This window comes from Peromyscus californicus, unplaced genomic scaffold (assembly GCF_007827085.1).
Source record: "Peromyscus californicus insignis strain IS unplaced genomic scaffold, ASM782708v3 Scaffold_10__1_contigs__length_136768540, whole genome shotgun sequence".
In the NCBI taxonomy this organism is placed as follows: Eukaryota; Metazoa; Chordata; class Mammalia; order Rodentia; family Cricetidae; genus Peromyscus; species Peromyscus californicus.
Genome location: NW_026294391.1, coordinates 66,285,659 through 66,298,663, shown reverse-complemented (window position 1 = coordinate 66,298,663; position 13,005 = coordinate 66,285,659). Strand labels below are relative to the sequence as shown.

At 36.4% G+C, this 13,005-nt stretch overlaps 1 protein-coding gene across 4 annotated transcripts in view; it reads left to right on the top strand.

The window, feature by feature from the left end:
* Window positions 1-13,005, top strand: part of Rps6ka6 (ribosomal protein S6 kinase A6) — a 207,942-nt gene that overhangs the window by 105,653 nt on the left and 89,284 nt on the right. For all 4 annotated transcript variants that reach the window (XM_052734805.1, XM_052734824.1, XM_052734833.1 and 1 more), the window contains one exon: window positions 10,731-10,790. In XM_052734805.1, coding sequence (XP_052590765.1) covers window positions 10,731-10,790 — 60 coding nt within the window. The remainder of the gene's footprint in view (window positions 1-10,730; window positions 10,791-13,005) is intronic.

Here is a 13,005-nt window from a genome sequence, read left to right as displayed (position 1 = left end):
GGATAAATGAATGCCTAGAGAACCTTTTAGAGGAGACATAGATATTCAGAAAAGATAGGATCACTTAGTCGATCAGATTTTTAAACAGTATTAATTTGATTTCATTTGTTCCTTGTGTGTGATGCTGTATGTGTCCAGATCTTTCTTTTCACTCTTGTACAGTGTGCTGTTATGTGGTCTTAATAAGTTTGGCTTATCCATTATTCAGTTTAAAACATTTGGATTGTTATTAGTTTGTAGTGATTATGACTAAAGTCAAATAAATGTGTGTGGAGGTACTGATTTGAATGGAACTTCATTTACTTTGGGCACATACTTATGAAGTTACCATGTGAAAGTTCCAGCTTCTTTGAATTTTTGTAAGTACTTGATATTGCCAGTTAAAATTAAAATATTTATTTATTCTGATAGGTGTATAGTGGCATCACATTATTTTTTGAGCTTCCATTTCTGTTATTAAAAATATTGTTGGGGATTTTTTGAAACACTTATTTGTCATGCACATGTTTTTTCCCAGTGATTTGTCTTTTTAAAATTTTTGTTATTTTTAAAAATTGACTTGTTTGCTTTCTTATGAGTTTTGAGAATTTTGGAAATAGGTCCTTTATCAGGCTTTGACTTATGACCTTTTCCTTCCATTATGTGGCCTGCATTTTTATTTTTTTTAATGAAGAGTAGAGGTTTTTTTTTATTTTAATGAAGTTTAATTTATGAATTTGTTCTTTTGTGAATCTTACTTTGCATATTATATATAAGAAAAATTGCCTGAATTCATGGTCATGAAATTTCCCTGTTTATTTCATTGATGTTATGTTTGAAGTGTATGGTTTTCTTGGACTTTTGATCTACTTGTGATTAATTTTTATAAATGAAGGGTAAATTTTATAAATGATGGGTTCACTTTTTTTCCCATATTGATATCCAGTATTTGTAGGTAGAGTTTTCCTGCCTGGCCCACAGTCAGGACAAATCTCTCTCACCCGCCAGTCCCACAACAGCTCAGACCTGACCAAGTAAACACAGAGACTTATATTGGTAACAAACTGTATGGCCGTGGCAGGCTTCTTGCTAACTGTTCTTATAGCTTAAATTAATCCATTTCTATTAATCTATACCTTGTCACATGGCTCGTGGCTTACCGGCATCTTTACATGTTGTTTGTCATCATGGCTACTGGCAGTGTCTCTCTGACTCAGCCTTCCACTTCCCAGTTTTTTCTCCTCCTTGTCCTGCCTATACTTCCTGCCTAGTCACTGGCCAATCAGTGATTTATTTATTGACCGATCAGCAACACATTTGACATACAGACCATCCCACAGCAAGTATTCTTATGCCATTATTAAAAATACTACCTGTTCTCCACTGAATACTGTTCAAGAAGAATTTGATAATGTACATATCATTTTTTTAGGAAAAACAAAGTGTTACTTAGGCCTCTCTGTAGGTAGAGTTTTCCTGCCTGGCCCACAGTCAGGACAAATCTCTCTCACCTGCCAGTCCCACAGCCATCAGACCCAACCAAGTAAACACAGAGACTTATATTGGTTACAAACTGTATGGCCGTGGCAGGCTTCTTGCTAACTGTTCTTACAGCTTAAATTAATTCATTTCCATTAATCTATACCTTGCCACATGGCTTGTGGCTTACCGGTACTTTACATCTTCCTTGTCCTGATGGCAGCTGGCAGTGTCTCCCTCACCCAGTTTTTTGTTCTCTCAATTCTCCTCTCTGTTAGTCCCGCCTATACTTCCTGCCTGGCCACTGACCAATCAGTGATTTATTCATTGACCAATCAGCAACACATTTGACATACAGACCATCCCACAGCACTTCCCCTTTTCTTTTCTTAAAAAGGAAGGTTTTAACCTTTACACATCTCCAAAGTCAGCTTGGTATATTTGGGAATTTGGGCGTAGCTTCTCTTACTACTTCCTGCTGGAGGGGGGCGCTGTATCTTCTGGGGAAACAGAAAATTTTAGGATCATGGAGTAGTCCATGAGGCTGTATCGTCTGAGCCAGTTGCCTTGAAACCATTCTGGATGTTGGATCATCTGGGCCTTGGTGTCACCTTTCAGGGGGTCTTGGCTGGTCAAACCTGATGTATCTTAATCTGGAACAAATCCATAGCCTCTGGCTTCCTGTGAGAACAAAAGCAGAGACTCTTTTCCAAAGCAACATATCCTTATATTCAAATTTTGAAGTCAAGGTACCTTTAAAATATACATTTTGGTTTAACTCAACATCTTTTACGATCAAATGTTTTTCTGCAGTTAAAAATCCCAAAGACAACACAATCCAGATTCTCTGTGTAATATTCATCTTTATGTGGCTTATTTTTATATTAATTTTACTGTCTCTTTAAAGACTTTATTTTTTAAAACTATGTATTTGTTTCTATAACTGTATATATCACCTTTTTTGTCTCTTTCAAGCCTATGTATATTTTACACACATTGTAAACTATTACATCTGAATCTGTCTTATTGTGAATCTATTGCTTTAAACTGCAGCAGCTGTGGCTGCTGGCTCCGCCCACCTCAGCTTCCCAACATGGCGGTGGTAGTTTACCGCCAGCTCTGGGAGCTATCGTGTGTCTATGCTTTTATCCAAGCAGCATGTAGCCCAGAAACCCCTTTTTTTGTTTTGTACTAGCAGAGGCTAAATCCACCACGCAGCTTAGTGTGCCACTTGCAGAGGCCTCATTCCCACCCTACTGCAGGTCCAGCATGCACGCACGCTAGGAACCCACCAGTAGCTCAAACAGGCAGCTGCCGCTCATTTGAGAGAGACAATTAGGAACTATTTTTAGCTCTGATTTAGAATCTTTTTTCTCAGTTTTTAGGTGGAAACTCTTGCCACCACGTTGGACGCCATTTGTAGGTAGAGTTTTCCTGCCTGGCCCACAGTCAGGACAAATCTCTCACCTGCCAGTCCCACAGCCGTCAGACCCAACCAAGTAAACACAGAGACTTATATTGGTTACAAACTGTATGGCCGTGGCAGGCTTCTTGCTAACTGTTCTTACAGCTTAAATTAATTCATTTCCATTAATCCATACCTTGCCACGTGGCTTGTGGCTTACCGGTACTTTACATCTTCCTTGTCCTGATGTCAGCTGGCAGTGTCTTCCTCACCCAGTTTTTTGTTCTCTCAATTCTCCTCTCTGTTAGTCCGGCCTATACTTCCTGCCTGGCCACTGACCAATCAGTGATTTATTCATTGACCAATCAGCAACACATTTGACATACAGACCATCCCACAGCACCTCTCAGATTGTCTAGGAATTCAGGAACGTATAATATTATTACAGTAAGTGCTCTGAAGCTAGAATACCTGAATATGGGTTCCATCTTCTCTATTTCTATACTTTGTGACCTTTGGTAAGTTGCTTGACTTAGTTGCTTGATATGTACAATTGGGATTAATGATAAGACATAATACATATAACTACTCAGAAGGGTACTTTTTCCAATTCTGGGAATTCAGTAAAAAAATACTGCTTTATCTGTTTCTCATTTGCAGTCCAAATATTGAAGATTAATAGATTTTCAAATTAAAAAATTATTTGATGGCTTTTGTACAAGATGATTCTAAGTATCCTGTGTATGAAGTGATTATAATTTTTCTTTAAAGGCATTTTATTGACAAATCAGTGTTTCTTTCATATTTGATTTTCTATGTGGCTGGAATTTTGAAATATTTTATGCCAGATTAGTTAGAGTAAGACTTCTTTTCTTATTCTTTCTATAAGAGGATGGTGCTGCTTTTATAGAACATGTTTGTTATGTTACCTAAGCTACTATTTCCTATAGACTAGAGTCCTGATTTCTCCCAGTTAATATTTTGACACAAAATTTTACTAATGAAAGCTGGGCGGTGGTGGCGCACGCCTTTAATCCCAGCACTTGGGAGGCAGAGCCAGGCGGATCTCTGTGAGTTCGAGGCCAGCCTGGTCTACAAAGTAAGTTCCAGGAAAGGCGCAAAACTACACAGAGAAACCCTGTCTCGAAAAACAAAAACAAAAGCAAAATTTTACTAATGAAAAACATTTTGGGTAAGACTTCATCTTAAGCTAATAGTTTGTAGTAGCTTTCTTCATGCAGAAACTTATTTTATTTTTAAAATAGCTTTTTTTTTTTTTTTTTTGTTTTGTTTTGTTTTAGCCACCACCGCCCGGCTAAAATAGCTTTTATCCTTTTTTTTTAACCATTTTTTTTTCATGAAGTGAATACACTATGGTATTGTATGTTTACAGACTGTAACTTGGGTTGGGATTGGTTTGATGTATGTTTTTAGGTGTTAGTTACTTGAAATTTTTCATTTATAAAATGTAAATTAGTTTATGATTATTTTGAGATAGAAATAGAGTAGTTGTACTTTATATGTTTGATAAGAACAGTATAGAGTTTTTGAACAAAATAAAAATATCTGTCATAGCAAAATTCTTTAACCTTGAGAAAAAAACAATGGACAATTTATACTCATTACATATTCTCAAGACATTATAATGTAATTATATGGACATTATATCTCTAAGAGCTTATTACAGTGAGAATTTTCTACAAAGAATACCAGGGATGTAGACAGGTTTTATGTATATATGTACTCATTTATACCACATATCATACATGTGTTCTTTGCAAGTAACTTTCCAAAAGTATATGCCATAGCCCTTATGAGACTGGCATGATGGCATATGCCTTGGCTTTTGTAATACATTGAACCTATTCAAATGTGTTCAGTTTATTAGCTCTGATGTCAGCTAAGCATAGTAAACAAATTCCTGCCCATATAGAAAGCAGATTTTTTTTAATTGTGTGATTAAATGAATTACAAAACCCAGAAGATCTCCAAATACATTTGAATGTATAGTGTATGGATATGCTTAGTATTATTCAGCAGCCACCTAGTACTGCTATAAGTAGTAGTATTTTTGAAAGCATAATGATTTTTGGATTTGTTTTAATTAATTCTAAATGTTATTTGATATTCATTTATCAAATGAGTGGTATCTATTTATGAGGCATAACGTAATGATAGTTGCTTTATAGGCTTCATTGGGTATTGTTCCAGATTCCTGCCTTTATAACTGAAGATGAGTGACCTGTTTGTGTATGTGTGTTCATTCATTTATAATCACAAGGAAATGTCTAAATAGACAGTATATTATATTATAAATACCAACACATTTTGGCCTACTGAAAGCTTTAAAGTATTTTTCTGAGGTGTTAATGTTTTAGTTTCTATGCCATTACTCATAGACTAAGTGATGCATTTTATTCTTTTGCTTTAAAAAGTAGTAGTACTTGATTTCTCCCTACTTAAATAAGCTGTCAAGGAAGTAGAGCTTTAAAAGCAGAAAATGCAGCTTCAGTGTATATCTTTCAATTCAGTTTGTGCCTTATTACCTTACATTATTTCCGTTATTCTTGAGAGGGCTTAGAAACATGCCCATCTTGATTTGTTTTTCAGTGTTCTAAAATTATTTTTGCCATATATGAAAGAAAAGTTTTTTTGTTTTGTTTTGTTTTTGTTTTTGTTTTTTACGAGACAGCGTTTCTCTGTGTAGCTTTGTGCTTTTCCTGGAACTCACTCTGTAGCCAAGGCTGGCCTCGAACTCACAGAGATCTGCCTGCCCCTGCCTCCCGAGTGCTGGGGTTAAAGGCGTGCGCCACCACCGCTGGCAAGAAAAGTTATTTTTACTAATGAATTTCTTTAAAATATTTGAGTTGCTTGTGAATTTGGATCTTATATTAGTTACTTTTTTGTTATTGTGACAAAAATAACGGAAATAATATAAAGGATAGAAAGACCTATTTTGCTTAAGGTTTCAGATGGTTGGTCCATTATAGTGATGGGTATGGGAGAGACACTTAAGGTTAAGTCATATGGGCCAGGAAGCAGAAGATGGTAGGTGTCATAAATCTGGTGTTCTCCTTTTCCTTTTTTTTATTCACTATTCTATGGTCCCACCCACTTTTCAGTTAATCCTGCCTGGAAACACCCTCACAGGTACACTTACAGATATGCCTCACCAATCTCCTATGTGATTCTAAGTCTAGTCAGGCTAACAGTGGAGATTGACTGTCACAGGTCTCATAGGTACACTAGACTTCCTGGATATTAAAACAATAAGAATTCTAGAGGTTTGTTTTCTAAGTTAGCAAGCTATTCTGGAACTAATGCTAGCTCTTTAATTTAGTCATGTTTGATTTTATACATACCATGTCAAATTGGAGAAGTATATGCAGAAATTATGGCAGAAGACATAAATAGCTATTGTAGGAATAGCAGTAGATTTTAACATTTATGCTGATTCTCATAACTTTTTAATAAAGTTTTTAAAATGAACAATGACTTTAAAGGGAGGGTTTAACTATGTTGCCAGAGTGATCTCATTATCCTTGTCTCAAGTGATCCTCCTAAATAGCTGAAAGAATGTTGTGTGACAGCTTGCCAGATTCTTTGCTGCATTTATTCATTTGTTTGTTTATTTATTTATATATTCAGAAGCCCTAGGTATTGAACCCAAGGCCTTGAGAGATATGTGTAAGCAGTCCTTGGTAGATTTAGACATGACCTTGGTTAGATAACACAGAGATGACATTTTATTTCAGCCATTTTCTTTAAACTGTTAGGTGCTATGATTCAGGAAGATTGTTAAGACCACAGTACCCATTTCTTTTCTATAAAATTACAGCATCTCTGTCTCTGAAGGTAGTAGTTTGAATTGCTGTAGTGTTTTGGCAAGGTATCCAAATCAGATGAATGTTACAACTTGATGACATATGATAGAAAGTTAAGTATAATCATATTTTTAGCTTTTATATTTTTAAGCTCTGCATTATTTGAAAGCAGCATATATGACATTTTTTGGTGTTAAATCCTTTTGAAATTTATGCCACAACTAAAATATTGAAAGTGATTTGGCTGAATTAATGCTGTTTCCAACAATTGAACTAAATATTCTTAACCCATTAGTCTCTTAATGGGATTAACAGCTTCAAAAATCTAATGCAATGATTTTCTTACATTCAGGGAGATACATTTGCAGTTTTCTGCAGTTAAAGTTATGATTGTCTAGCTAGCATTTAAAATGCATTAAAACTTAAGAATCCATTTTGGTGGTCTTTTTTTTAAGGTCTAGAATTTGTGATGCTCTTGTCTTGGTCTTTTAGGTGCTGGAATTACAAGTGTGTACCACAATATTTGTCTCTTGTATATTTTTATTTAAGAAACACTACAGAAAAGTAAATTCAAATTACAGGTTGAGCTAAGTACAAGCCTGTGATCTCAGCTCTTGAGAAGCAGAGGCAGGAGCATCATGAATTCAATGCCAACGTGGAGTACATAGAAAATTCTACACTGGCCTGAATTACATAGTGAGATGCTATCTAAAAAAAAAAAAGAAAATTAATTGGATATGTTTTTTGGTGGCACACATGTAATATCGGTATCTGAGAGCAGAGGCAGGAGGATTTCTTTGAGTTTGAGACCAGTCTGGGATACATACGGAGTACCAGGCCATTTATATTATATAACAAGGGCCTGTAGCACCATCACCACCACCACCCCCCCCACACACACACAAAGAAAATGCAGGGTTTTTTTTTATGAAATTAGATGTATGCTGCTCTGATCATGCAGTACACAAAAATGTCTTTGAGACTTTGCTTCCAGTTCCTTTGGTTTCACAACCAGAAGTAAAATTGTGTATAATATGCTAATTCTACTTTATTTTTTTGAGGAACTGTAGCTAGAGTTTTCCTGCCTGGCCCACAGTCAGGACAAATCTCTCTCACCTGCCAGTCCCACAGTCGCTCAGAGCTGACCAAGTAAACACAGAGACTTATATTGGTTACAAACTGTATGGCCGTGGCAGGCTTCTTGCTAGCTGTTCTTACAGCTTAAATTAATCCATTTCTATAAATCTATACCTTGCCACGTGGCTTGTGGCTTACCAGCATCTTCTCATGCTGCTTGTGTTGGTGGCGACTGGCAGTGTCTCTCTGACTCAGCCTTCCACTCCCCAGAATTCTCTTCTCTGCTTCTCCCGCCTATCCTTCCTGCCTGGCTACTGGCCAATCAGTGTTTTATTTACTAACCAATCAGAGCAACATATATGACATACAGAACATCCCACAGCACTTCCCCTTTTCTTTTTTTCAAAAAGGAAGGTTTTAACCTTAACCTAGTAAAGTTACATATAATTTGGGAATTTGAGCGTAGCTTCTCTTACTATTTCCTGCTCGAGGCGGGTGCTGTATCTTATGGAGACACAAAGAAAATTTTAGGATCATGGAGTAGTCCATGAGGCTGTATCGTCTGAGCCAGTTGCCCTGAAACGGTTCTGGATGTTGGATCATCTGGGCCATGGTGTCATCGGAGACCTTTCAGGGGGTCTTGGCTGGTCAAACCTGATGTGTCTTAATCTGGAACAAATCCATAGCCTCTGGCTTTCTGTGGAAACAAAAGCAGAGTCTCCTTTCCAAAGCAACATATCCTTATATTCAAATTTTGAAGTCAAGGTATCTTTAAAATATACATTTTGGCATAACTCAACAGCTTTTACAATCAAATGTTTTTCTGCAGTTAAAAGTCCCAAAGACAACACAATGCAGATTCTCTGTATAATATCCATTTTTACGTGGCTTATTTTTTATACTACCTTTACTGTCTCTTTAAAGACTTTATTTTTAAAAACTATCTGTTTATATAACTGTATATTTTCCTTTTTTCTCTCTTTTAAGCCTACGTACATTTTTACCTCCATTGTAAACTATTTTATCTGAATCAGTCTTATTGTGAACCTATTGCTTTAAACTGCAGCCTTCTAAGCCTGAAACAGCGCTGTGGCTGCTGGCTCCCTCACTTTAGCTTCCCAACATGGTGGTAGTACGTTTTCCGCTAGCTCTGGGAGCCATCAACTCTCAGAAATAGTGGGTCTATGCTTCTATCAAAGCAGCGTGTAGCCCAGAAACCTCTTTTTTTGTTTTGTACTAGCAAAGGCTAAATCCACCACTCAGCTTAATGTGCCACTTGCAGAGGCCTCATTCCCACCATACTGCAGGTTGAGCGCGCATGCCAGGAACCCACCACAGTAGCTCAAACATGCAGGCTGCCGCTAACTTGAGAGAGACAACAAGGAACTGTTTTTAGCTCCGTTTTTGAATCTTTTTTTCTCAGGTTTTAGGTAGAAACTCTTGCCAACACATTGGGCGCCATTTGTAGCTAGAGTTTTCCTGCCTGGCCCACAGTCAGGACAAATCTCTATCACCCGCCAGTCCCACAGTCGCTCAGAGCTGACCAAGTAAACACAGAGACTTATATTGGTTACAAACTGTATGGCCATGGCAGGCTTCTTGCTAACTGTTCTTACAGCTTAAATTAATCCATTTCTATAAATCTATACCTTGCCACGTGGCTCGTGGCTTACTGGCATCTTCACGTGCTGTTTGTCATCGGGGCGGCTGGCAGTGTCTCTCTGACTCAGCCTTCCACTTCCCAGCTTTATTCTCCTCCTTGTCCCGCCTATACTTCCTTCCTGCCTGGCTACTGGCCAATCGGTGTTTTATTTACTAACCAATCACAGCAACATATTTGACATACAGAACATCCCACAGCAAGGAACAGCTTTATTTTTATGGCAGCTATGCTGTTTGACATAGTTATCAGCAGTATACAAATGTTCCAGTTTATTTACATCTGTAGCTATGGTGGAATTGTCTTTTTAAAAAAACAAATTCTAGGATGTGTTCTTAGGTCTGCTGTTAATTGAACTTGTATTTTTGTGATTTTTATAATTTATCTTTCAATGAATAATATTTCAGAAGTAACGATACAGTGAGAATGATCTCACTTTGTAGACCATTCTAGTCTGGAATTTGCTGTGCAGCACAGGCTGTCCTCAAAGCCATAGCAGTCCTCCTGCCTCAACTTCTCAAGCATCTGTGAGTATGAAAGAAATATGACATGTGTTCTATACTGTGCTTATTAACTTCGTAACTTATTTTTAAGAAAGCAGCATTGAAGGACAACATAACTTCTTAGTCTTAACTATCATGCAAATGATTTGAAATTTTAGCTGTTTTTCCTAGGTTACTTAGTAAGATAGTAAGATGTAATTTACAATTTGTCTATAAAACGAGAACAAAGATATGAGTTTAATAAAGATATTTCTAAAATATTAAAGCTGTAAAATTTTTCCCTAGAAAATCTTTCAGAAGAGAACTTTTAATCCTAGGCACTTTTGAACAGTAATATTGGTTATAATAAATATCTCTTGCTACATAAGACTCTACGGCCAATTTACAGATTAAACAAAGATATATTTATTATCACTCTGTTTGTATGGGTTGGGAATATGGGCATGACTCAATTAAGTCTTCTGCTTAGTCATACAAACCTGTAATCAAGGTTTCGGCTCTTCTGCATTCTTATCTGGAGGCTTCACTGGGGAAGGTCTACTTTTAAACTCTCAAAGGTTTTTGGCACAGTTCTTTTCTATGTGCCTGTAAGGTCAAAGCCTGGCCAATTTGATGAGTAGTGGCTGGAGGCTTCCCTCAAGCTGCTTAGAGATGGTTATAGTTCTTTGTCATATGGGTTTCAGCATGATCACTTAGTTCAATCAAGACAATAAGGAGAGTCTCTAGAATTTTTTTTTGCATAATGTAACCATACAGATGAAATCCCATCACCTTTGTAATTATTCTTTCTCTTTGGAATCCAGCCACAGATTGTGTTTGTTCCGAGGACAACGGAGGCCATGCATGAATATGAGCATGTCGAGGTGAGGATCATGGGGAGTATCTTAGAGTGTGCTTGCTGTATTGAATAATTTGAAAGTTTCTCAGTTTTGTCAAGCTTTTGACTCAATATGCAGACATAGATTATTATTATTCTAGGTATTGTAAATGTACCTCTAAATTTAGATCTAATTTGCTCTAGTTGTTTTAAGTGAAGAAGGAAGAGGAGGTAGAGGAGGAAGAGGAGGAGAAGGAACAATAATAATAATAGTAATAATAATAATAATTGACATTTTCCAGAAGCCGTCAATACCTAACTTGTAGTCATGAAGGTTATTTGAGAACATAATTTCTTTAGACTATCACATTCTTAGTGTATTAATATTGTATACTACATGCATACAGTCATTTTCCTTGGTAGGTGTATTTTGGGGGATCCTGGAGACTAGTAGTAAGTTAATAATTCTATAATATTTGTTGTGAAAAATGATGACTTATATATGTTTTGTTAATGAAATTATTAATTTACATCATCTATTATTTCTTACCTTATCATTAGCCTCTTTCTTATTTGTATATCTTTATTTTTATGGTGTTTCCAGACTATTAGAAAGTGATAACATTCTTTTCTGAGAAAATTAAGATAATTTAAAAATATTCTTTATTAGACTGATGAGAGCTATTCACTTAGAGTTTTGACCATTTAATTCTTTTGTTGTTCTCAGAGAAGATCTTGTTATGTAAACCAGAGTGGACTTGATCTCACAATTTCCTCTCAGTCTCTCAAGTGTTTTGATTCTAGGTAACAGGCTGGGGTTTCATTTCATACTTTTTGGGGGCAAAATATTTTCCCATGAGTGAAAATGATTTGGGTTTTAGTAAGCACCAGTGACTTTTGTGGTATTCTGTAGATGAATATTCTTATATTGAAAACCTGCTCTTTGAAGGTCAATGAAGTAGGAAAAGTTAGGTGTTCTATTTGTGACTGGGATGATTCCCAGGATGCAGTGATATTTTTTGACTCATCCTGATTCATTTTCTTTCTAGTTCCTCCAGACTAACAGCTTCATGATAAATTAGTCATAAGATATGACTGGTATGTAACCAGTAGCTAAGTAACAGAGGAAAGTCATAGTCGTAGTTTCCTTTTTGTATAGATAATCCTTTTTGTATACATAACTGTTTATGTATAGATAAATATGAGAGTCACTTTATTGTAAAATTTTGACTATCAGGATACTGTCTTCCTGGGTTTTGTATTGTTTGTTGAAAGTTGATTGTTAATGACAAATTTATAGCTTGTGTTTTTAATACCACATTTCCCAATCTGTTGAGGCAAGGTGTAAGACAGTGGTGTCATATACAGAAAGTGGGAACCCTGGGTAAAGAACTGATACCGAATGTCTCCCTGATTAATTTTTATATCGGTTATTTTTTATTGACCCCTACAGTTCGCTTGTTTTTCAGCATTGCATTCTTAGAGCCATCCATTCAATAATGAACACTTAGGAACTGGCTTCTTTGAATTGGCCAAATGTGTCCAAGGACTGCTTGAAGGACACACAGAGTGTGTACAATTTATGGCATTTACTGATAAAGCTGCTCTGTGATTTGCATACACATCTGCTAACATGAGTCTTAGATAAATGTTCTTCCACTGTTTACTGGAATCTAATTTCTCACTCATGGTTAGTCTGAGTTTTGAGTATTGGTTAATATTGTAGTTCAGTTCTCAAAGATGTTCTTGTATTTTGATGTTGTAGTCCCTACACATACAGTTGGTTGTTGGAGCCGATACTTGCATTAGTTCAAACCTAGAATCAAGAAATAGCTCTGTCATAATTTCTTATAAATTATCCATTTTCCGGGGCTTTAATCTGTTCCTCTAGCCAGAAATAGGGTTTTCGTTCAAAGCCCTAGTTCACATACCTTTGTACTGTTGGAATTGTTCCTTTAGTGACAAAGACAGTGAATAAAAAGGAATTACACCTATACCTTTCTTAGCACAGGAACCTATTTTCCTGCTTCCTCTAATAAGAGAGGTTTTTTTCCTTTTGATTGGTACATGCCTTAATGTGGTCAGATATTGAAAAGGGAAAAGTATGGATAAATTTAGAAAGTTAGTATTATCTTTATGCTAACTACCTCAGAACTATATCCTTCTTGGGAAATTTTGTTTAGGCCTATAGTAGAGGGGTTCTATGACTCGGGCTCCCCACAGGCCAAAGCCAGGAGATACAGGTAGAAAATAAACTCTTG